This window comes from Ailuropoda melanoleuca, chromosome 1 (genome assembly GCF_002007445.2).
Source record: "Ailuropoda melanoleuca isolate Jingjing chromosome 1, ASM200744v2, whole genome shotgun sequence".
Taxonomy (NCBI): domain Eukaryota; kingdom Metazoa; phylum Chordata; class Mammalia; order Carnivora; family Ursidae; genus Ailuropoda; species Ailuropoda melanoleuca.
Window position 1 is genome coordinate 159,961,247 of NC_048218.1, and position 19,988 is coordinate 159,981,234.

The following is a 19,988-nucleotide window of genomic DNA, read 5'->3' on the forward strand; positions in this document are numbered from 1 at the left end:
ACTGCTACTTCCAGAATTCTAGGCCCGTCAAGCTAGTAACAGGGTCCAGGCTGCAATAGAGCCTGGAGCCCACAGGGAAAGGGGATGGGGCAGTGCCTTAGCCGTGAGTACACCTCTCCTTGGAGGTGTGGGGCGTGTATAGGCTGCTCGTCCACCCTACTTTGTTAGATTCCACATTAATCTTACTGAGCAATTCTGGGCTGATGTTACATCAGAATTTATGGTTCAGTTATCCAAAGAGTTTTGTCCCCATCAAAATGTTACTAAGAATAGTTTTGTCAGCAAGGCCAGAGGTTTCTCCCTGTTCCATGGCGGTACATTTAGATCACATTTTCTTTATGAAATGGAAAAACAGGTACAGTAATAGAATATGAAATGGTAATGTTATAAATCACTAACTATCGAGGTCTGTTCCTCAGAGCAATAGAATCAGCATCACCTAGAAACGTTTTAAAAATGCAGGTTCTCCAGTTCCCACCCCAGACCTCTTAAATCAGAAATTCTGCACAGAATGCACAATGTATGTTTTAATAAGCCCTCCAGGTAATGCTGAGGCATGCTGAAATTTTAAGAACCATTGTTCAAAATAATGCAGGGCCCCCAGGGTGGCTCAGTTGGTCAAGCATCGACTCTTGATTTCAGCTCAGGTCGTGACCTCAAGGTCGTGAGGTCAAGCCCCGTGTTGGCTCCATGCTGGGTGGGAAGGCAGCTTGAGATTCTCTCTCTCCCTCTGCCCCTCCCCGCTCGCTCTCTCACTCTCTGTCTCTCTGAAAACAAACAAACAAAAAACAAAAAAGCTAAAGTAAGCGCCCTTTACATATGTCTTTTACATACACCTTTGCTTGCTTCTGTGAAGGGGTATTGCTAGGTTCAATAGTTGTAGCTGATAGCGACTTTAAAATATGCCTGCCAGTTCTTTGCCGTGTTTCTTACTCACAGGTAGGGTCTCAGTCCTCTCTTGTTGAATCACGGTGGGCTTGCAAGTGGGGACAGCAGACAGGACGCTGAGGAACTTGTGAGGCTCAGCTCCAAAGGGCCCGCTTTTCCATTGACTTACACATGGTTTCATTTATCAGCGTTCTCTGTATACCAAGCAGTTAGTCTTACATATGTGTTGCATCTATTTTTCCTATTATTATTTGTCTTGATTTTTACATTAATAAGAATGTTTCTAACATTTCAGTATTAGGTCTTATGTTGGCTATATCTTGTCAAGGAAGTATCTTTTAAATTCCTTTTCAGCATCTGTTGAGATAATTATATGGTTTGGCTCCTTGAACTTACTAATATTCATGCAGTACAGATCGATGTACAGAAGTTTTACGTTTTTTAAAAAGATTTTATTTATTTATTTGACAGAGAGCAGAAGTAGGGGATGCTGCAGGCAGACGGAGAGGCAGGCTCCCCGCTGAGCTGGGAGCCAGATGCGGAACTCGATCCCAGGACCCTGGGATCATGACCTGGGCTGAAGGCAGACATTTAACAACTGAGCCACCCAGAAGCCCCAGAGGTTTTACATTTTTATACTGTTTTAAATCAGTCAGTCTTGGGGCTCTTGGGTGGCTCAGTTGGTTAAGGGTCCGACTATTAGTTTCGGCTCAGGTCATGATCTCAGGGTCCTGGGATGGAGCTCTGCGCTCAGCGGGGAGTCTGTGTGACATTTTCTCCCTCTGCCCCTCCTCCTGCTTGTGTGCTCTTTGTCTTTCTCTGTCTCTCTCTCTCTCAAATAAATAAATTTTTAAAAATAAATAAATAAATCCGTCAGTCTTTCCCTTCACCTGTTTCCTTTGACTCCACTCCAGGAAGCCTTCCCGAAGCTGGGACCAGTCTTAGCTCATCTCATTTCAGAGGCCCGTTTTCAGTATTTACTTCAGTACAAGTTAGAATTTATTTTGGAGTTAGATATGGATCATTTTTCCCACATTGTCACGGGATCACTGATTGAATAATCTATGTCTTTTCTACTAAAATGAGTAGGAGGGTTTTTGGGTTTTGTATTGTGTTCGGTGTGTTTCATGCCGAGGAGGAATAGGATATTTCCTTCAAACACTCCCGATCTTTCTTGGCCTCGTCACTCAGGTTGCTGCATCATGAGAAAAGGTGGTGATTAGCATCTTACCTCGAGGGAGAAATAATACGGCATAAAAATGGGTCACCTTTTAGCTAGAAAATGGCAACTTCTTTCTCTTCAATACATAAATACTACCCTCATATCCTTGGACTTTAAAGGATTCTGGCTTGCTCTGTGTTAGTTTCATATACTGTGATATTCACCAGAATGTACTAACGACTCCAAATTCCTGATGAGCGAATCCTTCCCTTGCATATGCTCCTAGCTGGGCAACATGGGAAGCTAAATGTGTTACAGGGTTGGTGAGCACACCTGGCAGGTCGAGCTCAATGATGTGAAGTTGCCACCCCATTACCCATGCTCACCACCCAAAGCCAGTTCCCATTTGGAATGCAAGGGCAGTAAGTACCTGTTGGCATGCAAAATGTGACCTCTGAATCCCACAGGGCAGTTCCCATTAATGATGATCAGATGTGAGCCCTTGGATGGCCTGAAGTAAACCAATGAATAAATGCCGAATGCCTCTTTCCTTCAGTTTTGTATACGTGCATCTGTTCCTACGTAATACTCACCTGGCAACTAGAATGGAGTACTTTTCATCTTCTCTCCGGTTGATTTTAGTTAACCCGAAAGCTATTCTTTCTTGCCTTCCTTCCTTAGCCATCTGATGCCATAGGGAAAGGAACACTTACTGTACATAGCAGCCCCTGATTGTTTCCCAAGGCTTTAGATACCTATCTGTCTTGTTATGTATCTACTGAAGGATGTGTGTATGTGAGTGTGTGTGTGTGTGTGTGTATGTGTGTATACACATATGTACCCATGTGATTCTGTATTTTTAGAGAATGAAAATGTCCTTTCTGATGATATAAGCTGTATGTGTTCTTTGTAGAGAATTTAAAAATACAGAACCACATGAAGGAAAAAAAATAGGCTTTAATTGTATTGCCTGGAGGTAACTACTGAAAACCTACTGGTGTATTTCCTTCCAGGTTTCTCTACGTATATAAATGCATGCAAAGTACATATTCCAAGCTGAAGAGTTTTTCCACATCTGTCACAATTTTTTTACATTCTCTGTGCCTTTTTTGTTAGAAGCCTCCCACAGGGAAAAAAAAATGAAATGGTTCCAAGAACTTGGTGTATGGAGTGAAATATTTCACTCACAGGTACTTTATTCTAGTTATCTACTTGTAGAACACCTTCATTCGTGTACGCCCTTTACCAAATTTCCTACTGGTTTGTTACAGTTTTCTTTGATTTATAAGAACTCTTTCTATATCTGGATAATATTCCCATGTCCATAATGTTTTGTCCATTTTACATGTTGCCAGTGTTTGTCAAAGTTCATCACAGTCCTAACTTTGCTAACAGTGACTTCTCTTTTATATTTATATTATCAAAAAAGACCTAATTTTTCTTACGTGGATTTTATGGGTTAAGGCTTTTTTTTTTTAGGAAGTGTTTCCATACTTCATGGTTATGAAAATATTATTCTGAATTCTATTTAAATTAACTTAAAATACTTTGAATGCTAAGCCATGGATTGTTGTGTATAGTACAAGGTGGCTTTTCTGGTCTCCCTGACTCCTAGATTCTCCAAACGCCATTTATTATATAATATTTCACGACTGATTTGAAATGCTACCTGTCTCATAATCATAAACTAAATGTTTAAATATATGGTGTTCTATTTTTTGACTCTTGTTCTATAGAATTCTTCATCTCAGCCTGCATGAATACCACACAGCTTTGCTTATTGTAACTTTGTAGTATATTCTGGAATCTAGTAGAATAATATCTTCTTCCTTTTCTACATTTACTTAGCTATTTGTACCTTTTCTCGAAAAACTATGGAATCAGCTTAACATTAAAAAGAATCCTGTGAGGGGCACCTGGGTGGCTCAGTTGCTTAAGCATCTTGATTTTGGCTCAGGTCATGATCTCAGGGTCATGAGATCGAGCCCCATGTTGGGCTCCGAGCTGAGTGTGGAGCCTGCTTGAGACTCCCTCTCCCTCTCCCTCTGCCCGACTCCTCTGGTCACACTTGCACATGGGCTTTCTCCCACTCTCTCTCACAATAAAAAAATATTTTTAAAAATCCTATGAGAATGTATAGACTAAATTGAGTGTGATGGATACATCTACAATATCGAATGTTTCTGTACCGTTCTATTAATAACGTTTAAGTTTTGTTTCTCGACAGTGTGACTTGTGAATAATCTCTTTCTATGAATGTCCTTAGCCTTTTTTATTCCATATGAACTTTAGAATCACTTTGTGAAGCTCCACTCATCTTGTTGGGAATTTATGAGAATTGCTTAAAATTTGTTAATGAATGTGAGGGGAATAAGTACCTTTATAATAGACTACCCTCTCCAGGAATGTGGCACATCTGGTCGTTTGGTCACAATGTCTTCACTGACCCTCAGTAAAGCAGCTAGCTATCTTCATATGTTTTACGCATTTCTTAAGTTCTTACTCATCATTTTATATTATTTTTTGCTCTTGCCAGATCATGAGGGGCATGTAAGAGTGCCAGTAGATGGAGGGAAGGAGGGATGGATAGATGCTTGTTTGTCTTACCAGCCCGTCCATTGAACACTCCAGTAGGTTTCGTATTTTGTACCTTAGAGTTTGCTGAGTAGGTAGTTACATAACCTTTGAATTGTTGCTCCTCCTTTCTAACAATTACCTCTTTTCCATGTATTATAATAGCCATAATTTTTGCATACCATTTAAAATTTTTAGGTGATGATAGTAGCATCTTTGTCTTATTTTTTATTTTAATGGGAATGCTTTTAGCTTTCCATCATTAAGCTTTCTATCATTATATTGGATTAACTGTAGGCTTAAGATATTTTTAATGTTTTTAGGAAGAGGTGTTATATTTTATCATGTATGTCCTTTCATAAATCCCCTTGGTTTTTTTTGTTTTTGTTTTTTGTTTGTTTGTTTTTTAATCTTGGCCTGTTTTCTTATTATGGGGTTTTTATAATGCTCTTCTAGCCTTTTGAGAGTGTGAAGCAAGTTTTCTTTTTCAGGTTCTTAGATACCTCAGTGCAATTACCTTCCTTAAGTCTCCTGGATGCTTTTTAAATTTTTCTTGGTTTCATAGTATTTTTCCTCAGTCCGCAGTTGAGTTTTCCTTATTCTTCTGGTTTTTGTTCTTTCTCCCTCTTAATTCTCCTCCTTCTTCCTTCTTGGATAGAATAGACAGCAATTCATGTGTGGGGTTTGGCAATAGCCAGTGTAGGTGATGGGCTCCTGCCTCTCTCTGCAACTCATCTAGGGAGTCTGACAGTCTGAGCAGGGATGTTGACCAACACTCGCATTGAGGCAACAGATTAACACAGGAGCTCATGGCGTAAACCACAAGACTTAGTACTCACACACATAACCTTCATGATAAGTCTGTGATCTTGTATAAAAAGCTCAAATACTTAACCTCTCGCATAGAAAATCAGATGTTGCAAAATCTTACCCTTGCATGATGGTCAAGTCTAATCTCAGATCTTCATGGGTTAGCAGACAACGCACCCAACTTCCTTTCCTTCATGTGGATGACCACCCAGGATGACTTTATCATTGAGGAGTGCTGTCTTCTATCCATCCTGCCCCTCATTCTGACACTTGAGTTGATGGAAAATAGCTCCCATGCTCATGGATAGCTTGCCCGGTGCTGATCCCAGGCCCTGTCAGTCTCTGCCCTGCCACCAGTGTTTTTCTGATCAGGACCACATCTTTCTGAATACAGTACGCTAGCTCCTGCCCTTGCATTTTTTTATAGTATTTACATAACAGGAATGGAAGGAACGTCAGAGAGAGATGAAAGGTGTGACCTTGTATTTTGTATCTGAGGTTCACTGTTCTTGAAATTTCATAAAACAGCAAAACATTTTTTTTTGGAGGTAGGGTCAAAGAAAAGAGTCAAGGATGATTTCAGTGACTTTGGCCTGAGTCAACAGGATAAAGGACATACCATTTATTGAAATAGGGAACATGGGAGGAGGTGTGCCTTGTATTAGTTTGGAGGATGAGGGTAAATAAAAAGTTCTACCTAAAGTTAAGATGCCCTTTATATATTCAAATAGAGATGAACAGGATATAGTTGAACATAGCCATTGGAGTCTGGAGAAGAGGGTGGGACTAGAGATGGAGTTTAAAGCCATCTCTGACCACCACCCATGGAGTTAGATGAGGAAGTCATGACCTGTGAAAAGAGAAGAGGTCCAAGGGCTTGTTCAAAACAAATTAGGATGCAGATATCAAAATTTCATCTTGCTCAGAAGAATCGTTCACGTTGCCATCTGTTGACTCCTTGATCTATCTGCTGAGTCGCACAAGTATTTGCTGAGTTCCTGAGATGTGCTGGTCCCTGGGCATAGGATAATGAGCAAGAGCCGACACCTGCCCGCCTCGTTGGTGGAAAGACAAGCCCGAACCTCCAAGTTGCACAGACTGAGTGTACAATTACAACTCTGTGTATGAGAGGTAAGGGGTATATAAGGTATCCAAAGATGGGACAAGAAAGGTTTCATTGAGGGGGAGAAAGGATTGGGAAGTATCTCCAAGATGTCTATTCTCATAGATATCATCTTCCATATTTTCTAAGAGAAATCTTTAACACTGGAAGCGAATGGCTTAATCCAAGACTAAAGGATTTATCCATTTAAGTTGAATAAACTGCATTTGGAAAAGCATGGTTTGTGTTTTTCCCATTCTGCTCACATTTGGATATGGGCTTTTCCCGCACAGTATGGGGTTTGTGCTTGCAAGTGCACATGCGTGTGGAGTTACCACCCAGCGCCAGCAGAAGTGCCGACTACTAGAGCAGCGCAGAGCACAAGCCAAAAACTTGCATGATATTGTTCAAATATGGGCCTAATCAGTAGATCATTATGCACCGATTGTTTGAAAAAAAAAAAAACCAAAAACAAAACAAGTGTATGGAGCTGCAACCTGGCCTGGAAAGTAGTGTGTGGGTAGTTCAGTCCCAGGTATCAAGCAGGGCAGCTAAGAGGAGGTGATACACTCCTCCTATAGGTAGGAATATATAGTAGGGAGTACGCGGTGGGGAATATAACTTCTGTCTTTACTCCCCAGGAATGGATTTTCTTCTTGCTCTCTTTTGGGATTCCACATACAATTTTTTTATGAATTGAAGAGTTTTGTTTTTTAAAAAAAATAAAACTCCCCAGTGTAGGGGCGCCTGGGTGGCTCAGTTGGTTAAGCATCCAATACTTGATTTCAGCTCAGGTCACGATCTCAGGGTTATGAGATGGAATCCACACTGGGCGTGGAGCCTGCTTAAAATTCTCTCCCTCCATCTGCCTCTGCCCCCCCTCAAAAAAAAAAAAAACTCTCCAATGTAAAATTGGTACTGGCCGATATTCATAAGTAAAAAGTTGTGTGAATTGTTTCATTGTGTTACCTAAAAGAAAATATAAAAATGTATTGAAGGTGTATATGTTGAAGATGCTGTTGGAGTTCATGAAAATAATTGAAATTAAAATGTTGTTGGTTGGTGGTTGATAAGGGAAAATATAAGGATGATAAAATGATATTAAAACAGACAAACAAGGGAAGAGTTTGTCTGCTAAAATTCCATTCCTGAGAGGATTCTCTCAGTATGATTCAGATCTTACCACTCTTGAAAAATACTTAGACTTTTGAGGATAAATGCAAGCCTAAGTTATGGATAGAAGCTTCTGAAGTAAATATGTGGGAGGGTTACTTCCATCTGAGAATATATCAACTGGAAAAAAATACAGAGTGACGGTAGCAATTCAAATTTCCATTACAAGAGGAAATGGACTGAGTCCTGTTAGTGATATACAAATAAATATGTACTTACAATGGAATCTTATCCAAAAGAAATTGAAATGTATTACAAACCACAATGAAAAATGGGTTATTGCAAATGAGTCCTAACACCTGTGTTGGGGGGGAAAAAAGGATAGAAAATTCTATGGTATGGATTCCAAAAGAAAGATTCTGACATCCAAATGTTAGAGCTGTAGGAAGTACAGAGATGGTGATTTCAGGGTTTGCTTCTTACTTGTGAGAATTTGCTTTTAGAAAAGAGCACAGCTGTCTGAGGCATTTTTAACTTTATTTTCTTAGCAGACTTTTCTTTCAGTCCACTGCTGGGAACTAACTTAAGCCAATTTGGTCATTTGCAGTTGTCAGGGGCTATTTGGGAGGTCGTGTATATTTCCATGACCTTCAGTACTTGCAGGCACCTGTTCTGGGATGGGGGAGCTCTTGTCCCCCAGTATCCCAACTCAGGTATGTTTCAAGGAGAGGAAGTCTCAAACTGAACTCGGTATACACAGTTTGTGTACACACATAACTTAAAACGGGTCTTAAAGCTTCAAAACCACTATATAAGCTTACTTCAGTCTTAGCTTTGTTCTTTTAGAAAACTGAATGGCTCTTACTGGAAGGATCCTTTGGGGGCAGCTTAAGCAATGTTCTCACGGTAGGATTCAGCTGATGTTCTCACTGCAATCACATAAAAACAATTTTTCTGTAAGCTGTTTACCACAGAACTGGTCAAAATCAAAGTCTAAAAAGCCAAAGGGTATAATTGTTGGGATGCTTCCAATATCTAGATTTTCCTCTTTGGTTCATATAGCAGTGCAGGTGGAACTATAAAACTTCCATTTTTCTCAGATACCTTGAACACTCCTCATTTCATCAGTAAAAAATCAGATTCATGATGCTAACTAATCAACCATTTATGTTGATGGAAGAAGTCAGCTAAGAGCTCAGGTAGCCATCTTTGCAGTGTGGGTTTCCATTAGAAATGGGAAGTGCTGGTTAAGCGTCCCTGGCCTCTGCAGTTTCTCTTGGAGTACTTCATACATTAACCCATGGCCCCTAAGATAGAAAATGGGTATTTACATGCAGCTCATACTAGAGAGAAGTTATTTCAAAGGTAAGTTATTCAGCACCAGACGTCTCTCACTGGTGAATTCTATCAAATATTTAAATTAGAATGAATACTAATCCTCCTCAAATTCTTCCAAACAATTGAAGAGGTGGAAACACCTATTTTACAAGGCCAGCCTTACACTGATACCAGAGCAGGCAAGGATGTCACCAGAAAAGAAATTACAGGCCAATATCCCTGATAGACAGGAAGATCCTTAACAAAATAGGAACAAACTGAATTTAATAGTACCTTAAAAGAGTCATACCCCATGATGAAATGGGGTTTATTCCAGGGATGCAGGGATGGTTTGACCTCCACAAATCAATCACATGATATACCATATTAACAAAATGAAGGATAAAAATCATATGTTGATCTCAATAGATGTAGAAAAAGCATTTAAAAAAATAGAACATTCATTTATGATAAACTCAACAAACTGAGAATATAGGGAACATACTTCAACATAATAAAGGCCATATATGACAAGCACACAGCTAACATCATACTGAACAGTGAAAAACTGAAAGTTTTCCTCTAAGGTCTGGAACAAGGCAAGGATGCCTACTGTCACCACTTTTACTTGTCATGGTACTGGAAGTCTCAATCAGAACAGTTAGGTAAGAAAAAGAAATAGAAGGCATCCAAATCAGAAAAGAAAAAAGATTTCTCTATTTGTAGACAACATGATCTTATTTATAGAAAACTCTAAAGACTTGACCCAAAAAAACTGTTAGGACTAATAAATGACATCAGTAATGTTGCAGGATACAAAATAGACACAAAAAATTGGTTGTGTCTCAACACACTAATAATGAACTATCAGAGAAATTTAAGACAATGTCATTTACAGTGGAATTGAAAAAATGAAATACTTAGGAACATATTTAAGGAGATGAAAGATCTCTACACTAAAATCTAAGACGATAGAGAAATTGAAAACAATTTGAAAAATATTCTTTGCTTGGGGATTGGAACAATTAACATTGTTAAAGTATCAGTATTACCAAAAATGATCTACAGATTCAGTGCATCTTCATCAAAATGCCTGTAGTATTTTTTTGCAGAAATATAAAAATCCTAAAATTTGTGGAACCAAAAACGATCCCAAACAGCTAAAGCAGTCTAGAGAACGGACAAAGCTGGAGGTACCATACTTCCTGATTTTGAACTACATTATGAAGTTACAGTAATCAAAACAGTGTGGTATGGGCATAAAAACAGACACATACATCACAGTTAGGCAAAACAGAGAGCCCACAGGTAAGCTCATACTGACATGGTCAATTAATTTTTGACAAGCCAAAACTATGCAATGAGAAAAGGATAGTTTTTTGAGTAAATGGTGTTGGGAAAATTGGCTGGCCACATGCAAAAGAACAAAACTGGACCCCTGTCTTAAACCATAACAAAAATCAACCCAAATGGATTGAAGACTTGAATGTAAGACAATCTATAACTCCAAGAAGAAAACATAGAGGGTAAGCTCCTTCACAGGAGGTGTTGGTGATGATTTTTTGGATTTGACCCCAAAAGCAAAGGCAACAAAACCAATAATAAACAAGTAGGACTGTATCCAGCTAAAAAGCTTTTGTTGAGTGGAGGAAACCATCAGCAAAATGAAAAGGCAACCTAATGAATGGGAAAAGATATTTGCCAACCACACATTCAGTAGGGAGTTAATATCCAGAATGTTCAAGGACTCCATAAAGCTCAATTGCAAAAAACCAAGTAACCCAATTGAAAAATGGGCAAAGGACGTGAATACTCATTTTTTTTCCAAAGAAAATATACAAATAGCCAACAGGTATGTGAAAAGGTATTCAGCATCAATCATCCTCAGCGAGATGCAAATCAAACCACAATAATACCTCATAGCTTTTATTGTTTTTTGTTTTTTGAAGTTTTTATTTAAATCCCAGTANAATAGCCAACAGGTATGTGAAAAGGTATTCAGCATCAATCATCCTCAGCGAGATGCAAATCAAACCACAATACCTCATAGCTTTTATTGTTTTTTGTTTTTTGAAGTTTTTATTTAAATCCCAGTTACCATCCAGTGTAATAAGTTTCCAGGGTACAATATAGTGATTTAGCGCTTCCATGCATCACCTGGTGCTTGTCATAACAAGTGCGCTCCTTAATCCCCATCACCCATTTAACCCATGCCCCCACCCACCTCCCCTTGGGTAACTGTCAGTTTGTTTTAGCCATTCTGACAGGTGGGAGGTGGTATCTCATTATAGTTTTGGTTTGTATTTCCGTGGTGATGAGTGATGTTGTGCATCTTTTCATGTGTCTGTTGGCCATTTGGATGTCCTTGGGAAAATGTCCATTCATGTTTTCTGCCGATTTTTAATTGGTTTATTTCATTTTTGGGTGCTGAGCTTTACCAGTTCTTTATATATTTTGGATACTAACCCTTTATTGGATATATCATTTGAAGATATCTTCTCTCAATTCATAGCTTGCTCCCCCCCCCATTTGTTTAGTTTTGTTGTTTCCTTTGCTGTGCAGAAGCTTTTTATTTTGATGAAGTCCCAGTAGTTTATTTTTGTTTTTCTTCCCCTTGCCTCAGGAGACATATCTAGAAAGAAGAAGTTGCTACAGCCAGTGTCAAGTTACTGCCTGTGTTTTCTTATAGGATTTTTAGGGTTTCAGGTCTCACATTTAGGTTTTTAATCCATTTTGAACTTACTGTTGTGTATGGTGTGAGAAAGTGGTCTGGTTTCATTCTTTTGCATGTGGCTGTCCAGTTTTCCCAACACCGTTTGTGGAAGAGACTGTCTTTTTCCCATTGGATATTCTTTCCTGTTTTGTCAAAGATTAACTGACCATATAATTGTGGTTTCCTTTCTGAATTTTCTACTCTGTTCTATTGATCTGTGTGACTTTTTTTTTTAGTACCATACTGTTTTGATCATTACAGCTTTGTAATATAACTTGAAGTCTGGAATAGTGATGCCTCCAGCTTTGCTTTTCCTTTTCAAGATTGCTTTGGCTATTTGGGGTCTTTTGTGGTTCCCTATAAATTTTAGGGTTGTTTGTTCTAGCTCTGTGAAAGATGCTTTTGGTATTTTTCTCCTCACACCTATTAGAATGGCTATCATCAAAAATGAGAAATAACAAATCCTGGTGAGGATGTGGAGAAAAAGGAGCCCTGTACACTGTTGACAGGAATGTCAACTGGTACAGGCACTCTGGAAAACAGCAGGGAGGTTCCGTAGGAAATTAATAATTGTAGTTCCCTATGATCCAGCGATCCTGCTTCTGGTGATACAGCTAAAGGAGATAAAAGAGGTGCCTGCGCTCCTATATTCATAACAGCATTATTCACAGTAGCCAAGGTATGGAAACAATGTAGGTGTCAGTCAATGGACAAAGGGAATAAGAATATGTGATATACACACATATGCATACACACACCTGGACACAAATAGAAAGGAGTATTTTTGGCCTTAAAAAAGAAGGAAATCCTGTTATTTGGAACAGCATGGAATGAATCTTGAGGGCATTATATGAAGTGAAATTAGCCAGGCAGAGAAAGAGAACTACTACATGGTATCACTTACATGCGGAATATTGCCAGGAGGTAGGGGAAATAGGCAGCGATTGGGAAAAGGGCATATATTTTCAGTTACAAGATGAACAAGACCTAAGGACCTAACGTGTAATGTGGTGACTACAGTTGAAAGCACCATATTGTGTAACTGGAATTTACTAGGAGAGTAGAATTTAAATGTTTTCAGGAACAGTGACAACAAAGAATAAATATATGGGTTGATGGATGTGTTAATTGACTCAATGGGGGAATCCTTTTACAATGTCTAGGTGTATAAAATTGTCACATTGTGCACTTTAAATATCTTAGAATTTTGACAGTTATACATCAGTAAAACTGGAAAAGTAAATGATAGGTAACCTAATACCCCTTTTGTTTTTATTTTTTAAATTATGTTACGTTAGTCACCATATAGTACTTCATTAGTTTTTGATGTTCCATGCTTCATTGTTTGTGTGTAACACCCAGTGCTCATTGCCACACGTGCCCTCCTTAATACCCATCACCGGGCTAACCCATCCCTCCAACCCCCTCCCCTCTAAAACCCTCAGATTGTTTCCCAGAGTCCATAGTCTCTCATGGTTCATCTTCGTCTCTGATTCCCCCCCCCTTTATTTTTCCCTTCCTTCTCCTAATGTCCTCCATGCTATTCTTTATGTTCCACATATGAGTGAAACCATATGGTAATTGCCTTTCTCTGATTGAGTTATTTTACTTAGCATAATCCCCTCTAGTGCCATCTGTGTCAATGCGAATGGTGGGTATTCATCCTTTCTGATGGATGAATAATATTCCATTATATATATGAACCACATCTTCTTTATCCATTCATCTGTTGAAGGGCATCTTGGCTCCTTCCACGGTTTGGCTATTGTGGACATATGCTGCTATGAACATTGGGGTGCAGGTGCCCCTTCGGATCACTACATCTGTATCTTTGGGGTAAATACCCAGTAGTGTGATTGCTGGGTCATAGAGTAGTGCTATTTTTAACTTCTTGAGGAACCTCCATACTGTTTTCCAGAGTGGCTGCACCAGCTTGCATTCCCACCAAAAGTGTAAGAGGGTTCCTCTTTCTCCACACCCTCGCCAACATTTGTTGTTTCCTGCCTTGTTAATTTTTGCCATCCTGACTGTTGTGAGGTGGTATGTCATTGTGGTTTTGATTTGAATTTCCCTGATGGCCTAACATCCTTTTAAAATCGCTTGTGTTTTTATTACTTAAAAATCCTCTGCTATGTTAATCTCATGAAATTAAGAGAAGTATAATAGGAAAATTATCCAGGATGATTCTTCCCCACAGTAACATTCCTTGAGCAACAACTCGAGTTTATTTACCTGTAAAGTTGTGGAAACTTTTTTTTTCTTTAAGAACGCAGCATAGAATTGATGGAGCACTTTTCATGCTTCAACAACTGTGAGGAGGACTTTGATATATATCAGTATGTTTTCCTGGTGACCCTGGGAGGTGACTGTGATCTCTCCCTTTTTTGGAGATGAGGGCAGGGCAGTACAGTTAAGAAACATACCTGTTCTCACATCGTCTGTGAACAGGAGTCAGAGTTGACATTCCATTCCATGCTCATAATTAATAAATGTGGAGACCATTTTAGAAAAGAACAGAATGACCACCAATTCCCAGACATTAGCATGGGCTCTCAGAAAAATCTCACATAGGACCACTATCAAGGAAAGCTGGATGGCAGGAGAAATTCTGTGCTAGATTTCTGGCAAAACTAGAAAATACCGAGGAAAGCATTGGGTCAATAATTGTGCAACTCAAGTTTGGTGTGATACTGGCCTTTCTCTTCTTAGGAAGTATTAATAACCAAGCATCTTTCTGTAAGTTAGTTCCCAAGGTCTGTTTTAGATGATAGAATTTAGTTTATTCATGATTATCTAATTTATTTAATATCCTCTAAATTTTTCATTTTCACTCTCTATATAGAAAGAGATTTACATTCTATGAGTGTTTCACCAACTGCAGAAGCACTGAAAATGAAAGTGTTTCATTTAAATATTCCCATAGAAAATTTTAAACTAGAAGGTTATAGCGGCAGGTGTCAGAGTCACCTGGAGGGCTTGTTGAAAACAGATTGCCAAGCCCCATCCAGGGTTTCTGATTCCTTAGGTCTAGATTGGGTCCAAGAATTTGCTTTTCTAACCAGCATCTAATAATCCTTCAAGAATCATTGATGTCCTGCCAACCGCCCTCCATGTAAAATGTAGCTGCATTACGAGGATCCTTATTTAAGCCATAATGAATAACATAGGGAAATATGTCTTAAGCTGTAAAATTGTAGAAAAGAAAAATAATTCTTTCAATGAAGAATCTGTATTATCTTTCAATAAATAATGAAGTCATATCATTATATTAACTCACAGTATTTTTCCTTGAGGCTTAAACACACATGGTTCGGATACTTTGTTTTCTAACAATTTCTTAGGACCTGGTAGTGTGCCAGTAACAAGAAGGGAAATGCAGTAAGTGTAGAAGTGATGGAAATATTTAAGATCTTAAAGGATGCTTTTTTTTTTCCTTTGCCTTGGCTATAATTATTTATAAATGAAGCTTCTAAAGTTGCCAGGAATGAAAGATAAATGGGGTGTGGAAACCGAACTTCTAGGACAGAAAGAAATATTCAAGTACGGGGAGAAAGGAAGGCTGGTGGGAGAAAACTAAGACCTGTGATGGAAGTGAAAATTCTGCATTGTAACTGAAGTTCATTAACCCAGTACATGCACTATTAGAGCAATTATTCAATTTGTAACTAGACTCTCGCATATAATGAATACATGACCAGTCAGCTTATGTATTGTTAAACATTTTAAATAGTAGGATTTGTCTCAAGTTTTTGAAGAGTCATAAACATAGCGAAGACACATGTTAAATAAGATACTATATGGCTTCCTACATGCTGGAGATTTTTAGGATGTGAATTTTTTAAAAGTTCTAAGAAAAAAATGTCATACCTTTTGAAAAATGATTCCACTGGTTGCCTGATCTCAAAGGGTTAGAGACTGAGTTGAGAGAGTTCCAAGCTTTGTGTTCTACAAGTCCATGCTATTGCTAGAGAAGAGGAGACCAGGACGGTCAACATTCTCAGACCTTAGCCCAGCTGGCATCACTATTACCCCCAGTGCCCTCAGGTCACAGGAACCTAGGAGAGAAGGGAGAGGGTGACAGGAAGTCCTTCCTGAACACCTCCTTTGTGCTAGCACTTCACGTAGGGTGTCTCATCTGAGAGCCGTGTGACACTCATAGATGCCCGGAAGGGACACTCTGACCCACCTTGCTCCTTCCTCCTCCCCTCACTCAGCTTGTGGACCCTGCCACAGCCAGGCTCAGACACTCCTGCCAGCTCAAATCCCTGTGTCACTACAGAGAGTATGGAAACACAGTCAGATGTAAATTAACTCTTAAATCATCAAATACACAGAACTTCAGACTAAAACCAGAAACTTAAAATTTTCTCACCAGGAGCATGTCTAAACTGAATGTTTTATTCCTTCAAAAAGGTGAAGAATGCAAGTGGATTTAATTTAAATGAAAACAAAGTAAACATTCAATATGATACAAATCGTTCTTAAGTAAATTATGAAGTTTTACTGAACCTGATGAATTACAGAATTGTTGGACTGTTCCTTGTGTAATAGAAAAGAATAAATTTCTCACTATTAATGATGATCCAAAATGTTTAAAAGGAAAGGGACCAATTTTAAGGAGAGTACACAGCAGTGTTTCTGAATGTTCGATGGGGCAGCCACCTGGGGCAGGTTTATCCTTTGGTGAGCAAGGAAGTTAACGCTGCTTTCTCCTCCGTAGTGCTTTAGGACAGGTTCATGTCATGGGTGGTTGCGCTCCTTGCTTTCATTGTCTAGGATTGCAATGTAATTCTCAGCTCACTCATCACCCTCCCCTTTCTGCCCTGCCCCCATGTCTCCACAGATCATTCTGTGTTTCTCTCCCGTTGGTCACACGCTGAGAGGAAGAGCTCGGAAGTTCCCAGCCCTAGTTAACTGCACGGCTATTGACTGGTTTCATGAGTGGCCGCAGGAGGCTCTGGTCTCAGTCAGCAGGAGGTTCATTGAGGAAACCAAGGGAATTGAGGTATGCCATGTCAGCCTCTGAATGTCTCTGTCTCCCACGCACTCACACACACACGCATACTCACTCACTCCGACCAAAAGTCCTCAATAAAGATGTAACTTCCAAAATACATCTCCTATAGAGAAGTTAATCACTTTTATTAGAGGTAAGATCATCTTTGTTTGTTTACATTCTATGGAATATGGTGGTTGATCTCTTCGGACCAGGTTGAGATGTCTGTGCACACATGAGCACACACAGCACACGAGCTTGTTGTATAGACTGACTCACCCGAAAGCTAGGACCGTTACTTCCTTGAATTATAATAGGGTTTGCTGAATATGAATCCTTTAAATCCGCAAAAAAAAAAGTAGCTACCCATAGTCATGCAATGCTTGATCTTAACTGAGTAAAGCAATTAATTGTGATTTTTCTCATTACAGTATAGATGAGTGAAAAATCAACCCTATGAGTTCAGCAGTCACTAAGACAAGTAATATATCTTCTACTTGGTTTTATGAGTTCACGTTTTATAAATCAGATTTGTCATTTGACCATAATGAAATTTGCTGAGCCAATTACATTTTAAAATGGTTGCATGAGGTTTAAAAAAGCACTTCCAGTACACTTCCCAACTTGGAAAAAGAAATGACGTTTTACTGGTATCTCGCACCTCCATGACTAGACAGCTTGGAAAGGCGGTAGTTGTGAACATTGCCCAGGGAGGTTTGTCTTCTGAGTCCACTGAGCGATAAGGCTAGTGTAGGTCAGACATGGAAAGTGATTCTCGGAGCCAAAAATAGAATCAGGGCTGTGTAAGGGATGATGTCTGCTTCCATTTGAAAGTGTAAAAGATTGTCTCTTGTAAACAGAGACAATCCCCCCTGGCCTCCTTTGGTCCCAAGAGCATAACTGTCACTTCTCCAAAGAATCCTTTCACGTTTTGTTGAATATTGTATCTCTTGGTGGTCGGATGGTTAGAAATCTGTGCACGTTTACATACTTACCTAATTCTCGGTATGCAACTAACTTTATGCCTTATTTCTTGTTTTCATGGATAGTTTTATTGTCATATGGTTTGTCTTTTCTGAAATGTCCATTAATCTCCTTAGATGCTGACCTGTCTCATGGCATCTAAAACATGTATATAATAAAAGCTTTATGACGTTCAAATAGTTCTACTTCCCTTCTCCTTTTCTCACACTCACACTTAAAACATTTCTGTAAAGAAATGGGAAAAAAAATGAGCTCTTCTGTTTCTGGATGTTTTTTCCACATCCAGAAACTTTTTCTTTTGCCCGTCTCTGTACTCAACATTGAATGCACTTACCTGGACCTTTAAAACAACAACGGCAACTGGTTTTCTGGCTAAAGAATGAATAATATGAATTATAGTTGGATTTTCTTAAGTTATTTTCACCTTTTTCCCCTGGTCAGGGGGCCCTGCATAGCACTTCTTATGTTTGGAGAAATCCATGTAAATTTGTTCTCATGAGTAGGTAAGTGGAATGGTAGACACTGTCTAAGCCCCTGCTTTCACCATTCACTGTGTTCTCCTGCAGAGCCAAAGGAGCCCCATTTAAATGGAAACTAACACTAGCATTAGATAAAGTCTGCTGGAAATACCTTACACTTTAAAATCTGAAAATGCATTAAATATGACAAACGATAGTGACAATTGGTAAACCACACATGTCTCCAGCTCTTGCTAAGGTCACTGAATTACTGGATTATACAGGGCCTTGCTTTGTCTGCTCATGATTATAAGAAGGGTTCAAAATACCAATTTATTAGAGAATCAGCATGTATCTTTCATAATTCTGTTTTATACAGTTCATTTGAGCACACAGGTTTGCTAAAAACCAGTGCACTTCATGTCTTAATATTAATTTTTCAAATGGGAGGAGCCCAAACCTGGTAGCATGGTCACGTTGTGCTTGGCTCTGTGCTTTTTTAAGTTTCGTGCCTTTGCTTCTCTGATGCAGACTTCGTCCTGCAAAGTTAGGTGCCATTTGAAAAGCAGTTAAGCTGAAGGAGCTTTGATTCGTCAGTGACCATTGACATCTGCTGGATGAGGCAGGACTTGCATCATTTTAAGTCCACAGGCCTCCTGGCAGGTGCTAAGCTCTGTCTTGTGGTATCGTGACGCCTCCTATGGGATGCTGATTGTCAAATAGGAATTTTCAAAGTGCTGAACCATTTCTGTTGAGCCGAATGATGCCTGCAAACAGCTCAGCCAGATGATTTCATTTCAGTGCAGTGTGCTTATTTAACTTGCCCACCTTCCCAATTTGCTGCTTATGAGCAGTAATTAGCATTCAGAGTGCAACGTGTCTATCTTCTTCTAAAAATGTGTGGTGCCTTTTCTGCCAAGGTCAAAAATAGCTTTGAAATTTTTTGAATGGGCACTAATTTGATCATTTTCTTAGTTTGAATTGTCATCACGAGGACTGAACGGGATCTGCATAATTTAGGCACTTCTTAGTTATTGACCTTATTTGCTGAGTGTTGGGTAGTTATCCAAGGTGACCCCCTTTAGCCGCCAAGAAAGGATTCATGAAAGGCAAGCAGTTTTGTGTGTGTTGACATATCATCTTCTAGCAGGACGCGCTTAACACCCAGGGGTGTGGGCTGCCTGCGTCTAAGAAAAGGTTTGTGCTGCTTTTCTGGTACTGAACTAAGTGACAGCTGGCAGATGACCGAAATAGTCTGACCCTTAAGTATTACCAGGTATTTATGTGAAGGCTTTGAGTCAACATACACTCCTCACTCTTCAGGTTTGGAAGTGCAGATGGGAGCATGTGGTGCGAGGAGGGGGAGAAGGAAAAGCATTGCACCGGGTATTCCCGGGACCAGCATTGCACCTGCTTTGAGGAGGTATTCCCGGGACCAGCATTGCACCTGCTTTGAGGAGGTAACTGGGAGGAGCCCTTCCCGAGAAGTGCCTGGGTCCCAGATAGGAAAAAGCAGGGGAAAAGGCAGGAGAAACAGGTGTTAAAAGATAGGTAGTGTTGTTGGTTTTTGACTCACCATGAATAATAGACACACTGGAGGGCTGGGCCTGAGGAAAGCAGAAGTTACTGAATGGAAATGAAAAGGTGAGCTCTCTGAGGAGTGAGGTTTGCTTTGGTAGGTGTCTCCATTCTCCTAGAGATCCGAGCCAGGTGGAGGACCCACCCTTTCCGAGCATACTGGCCACATGACAAGTTAAAATTCTCTATCCTTTGGATGCGATACAACTGAATAATTCCGTAAGTTCAGTATCATCAGCTTTTTCAGTGAAATTCATTAATTTCCGCATGCCTCCACCTCTTCAATCCAGAAC

The 19,988-nt window shown here is 39.5% G+C and overlaps 1 protein-coding gene across 1 annotated transcript in view; it reads left to right on the forward strand.

Moving 5' to 3' along the window:
- The window catches only part of DNAH11 (dynein axonemal heavy chain 11), a 323,435-nt gene that overhangs the window by 190,534 nt on the left and 112,913 nt on the right, over positions 1-19,988 (forward strand). Inside the window, exon 59 of the mRNA XM_034643547.1 lies at positions 16,523-16,684. Coding sequence (XP_034499438.1) covers positions 16,523-16,684 — 162 coding nt within the window. The remainder of the gene's footprint in view (positions 1-16,522; positions 16,685-19,988) is intronic.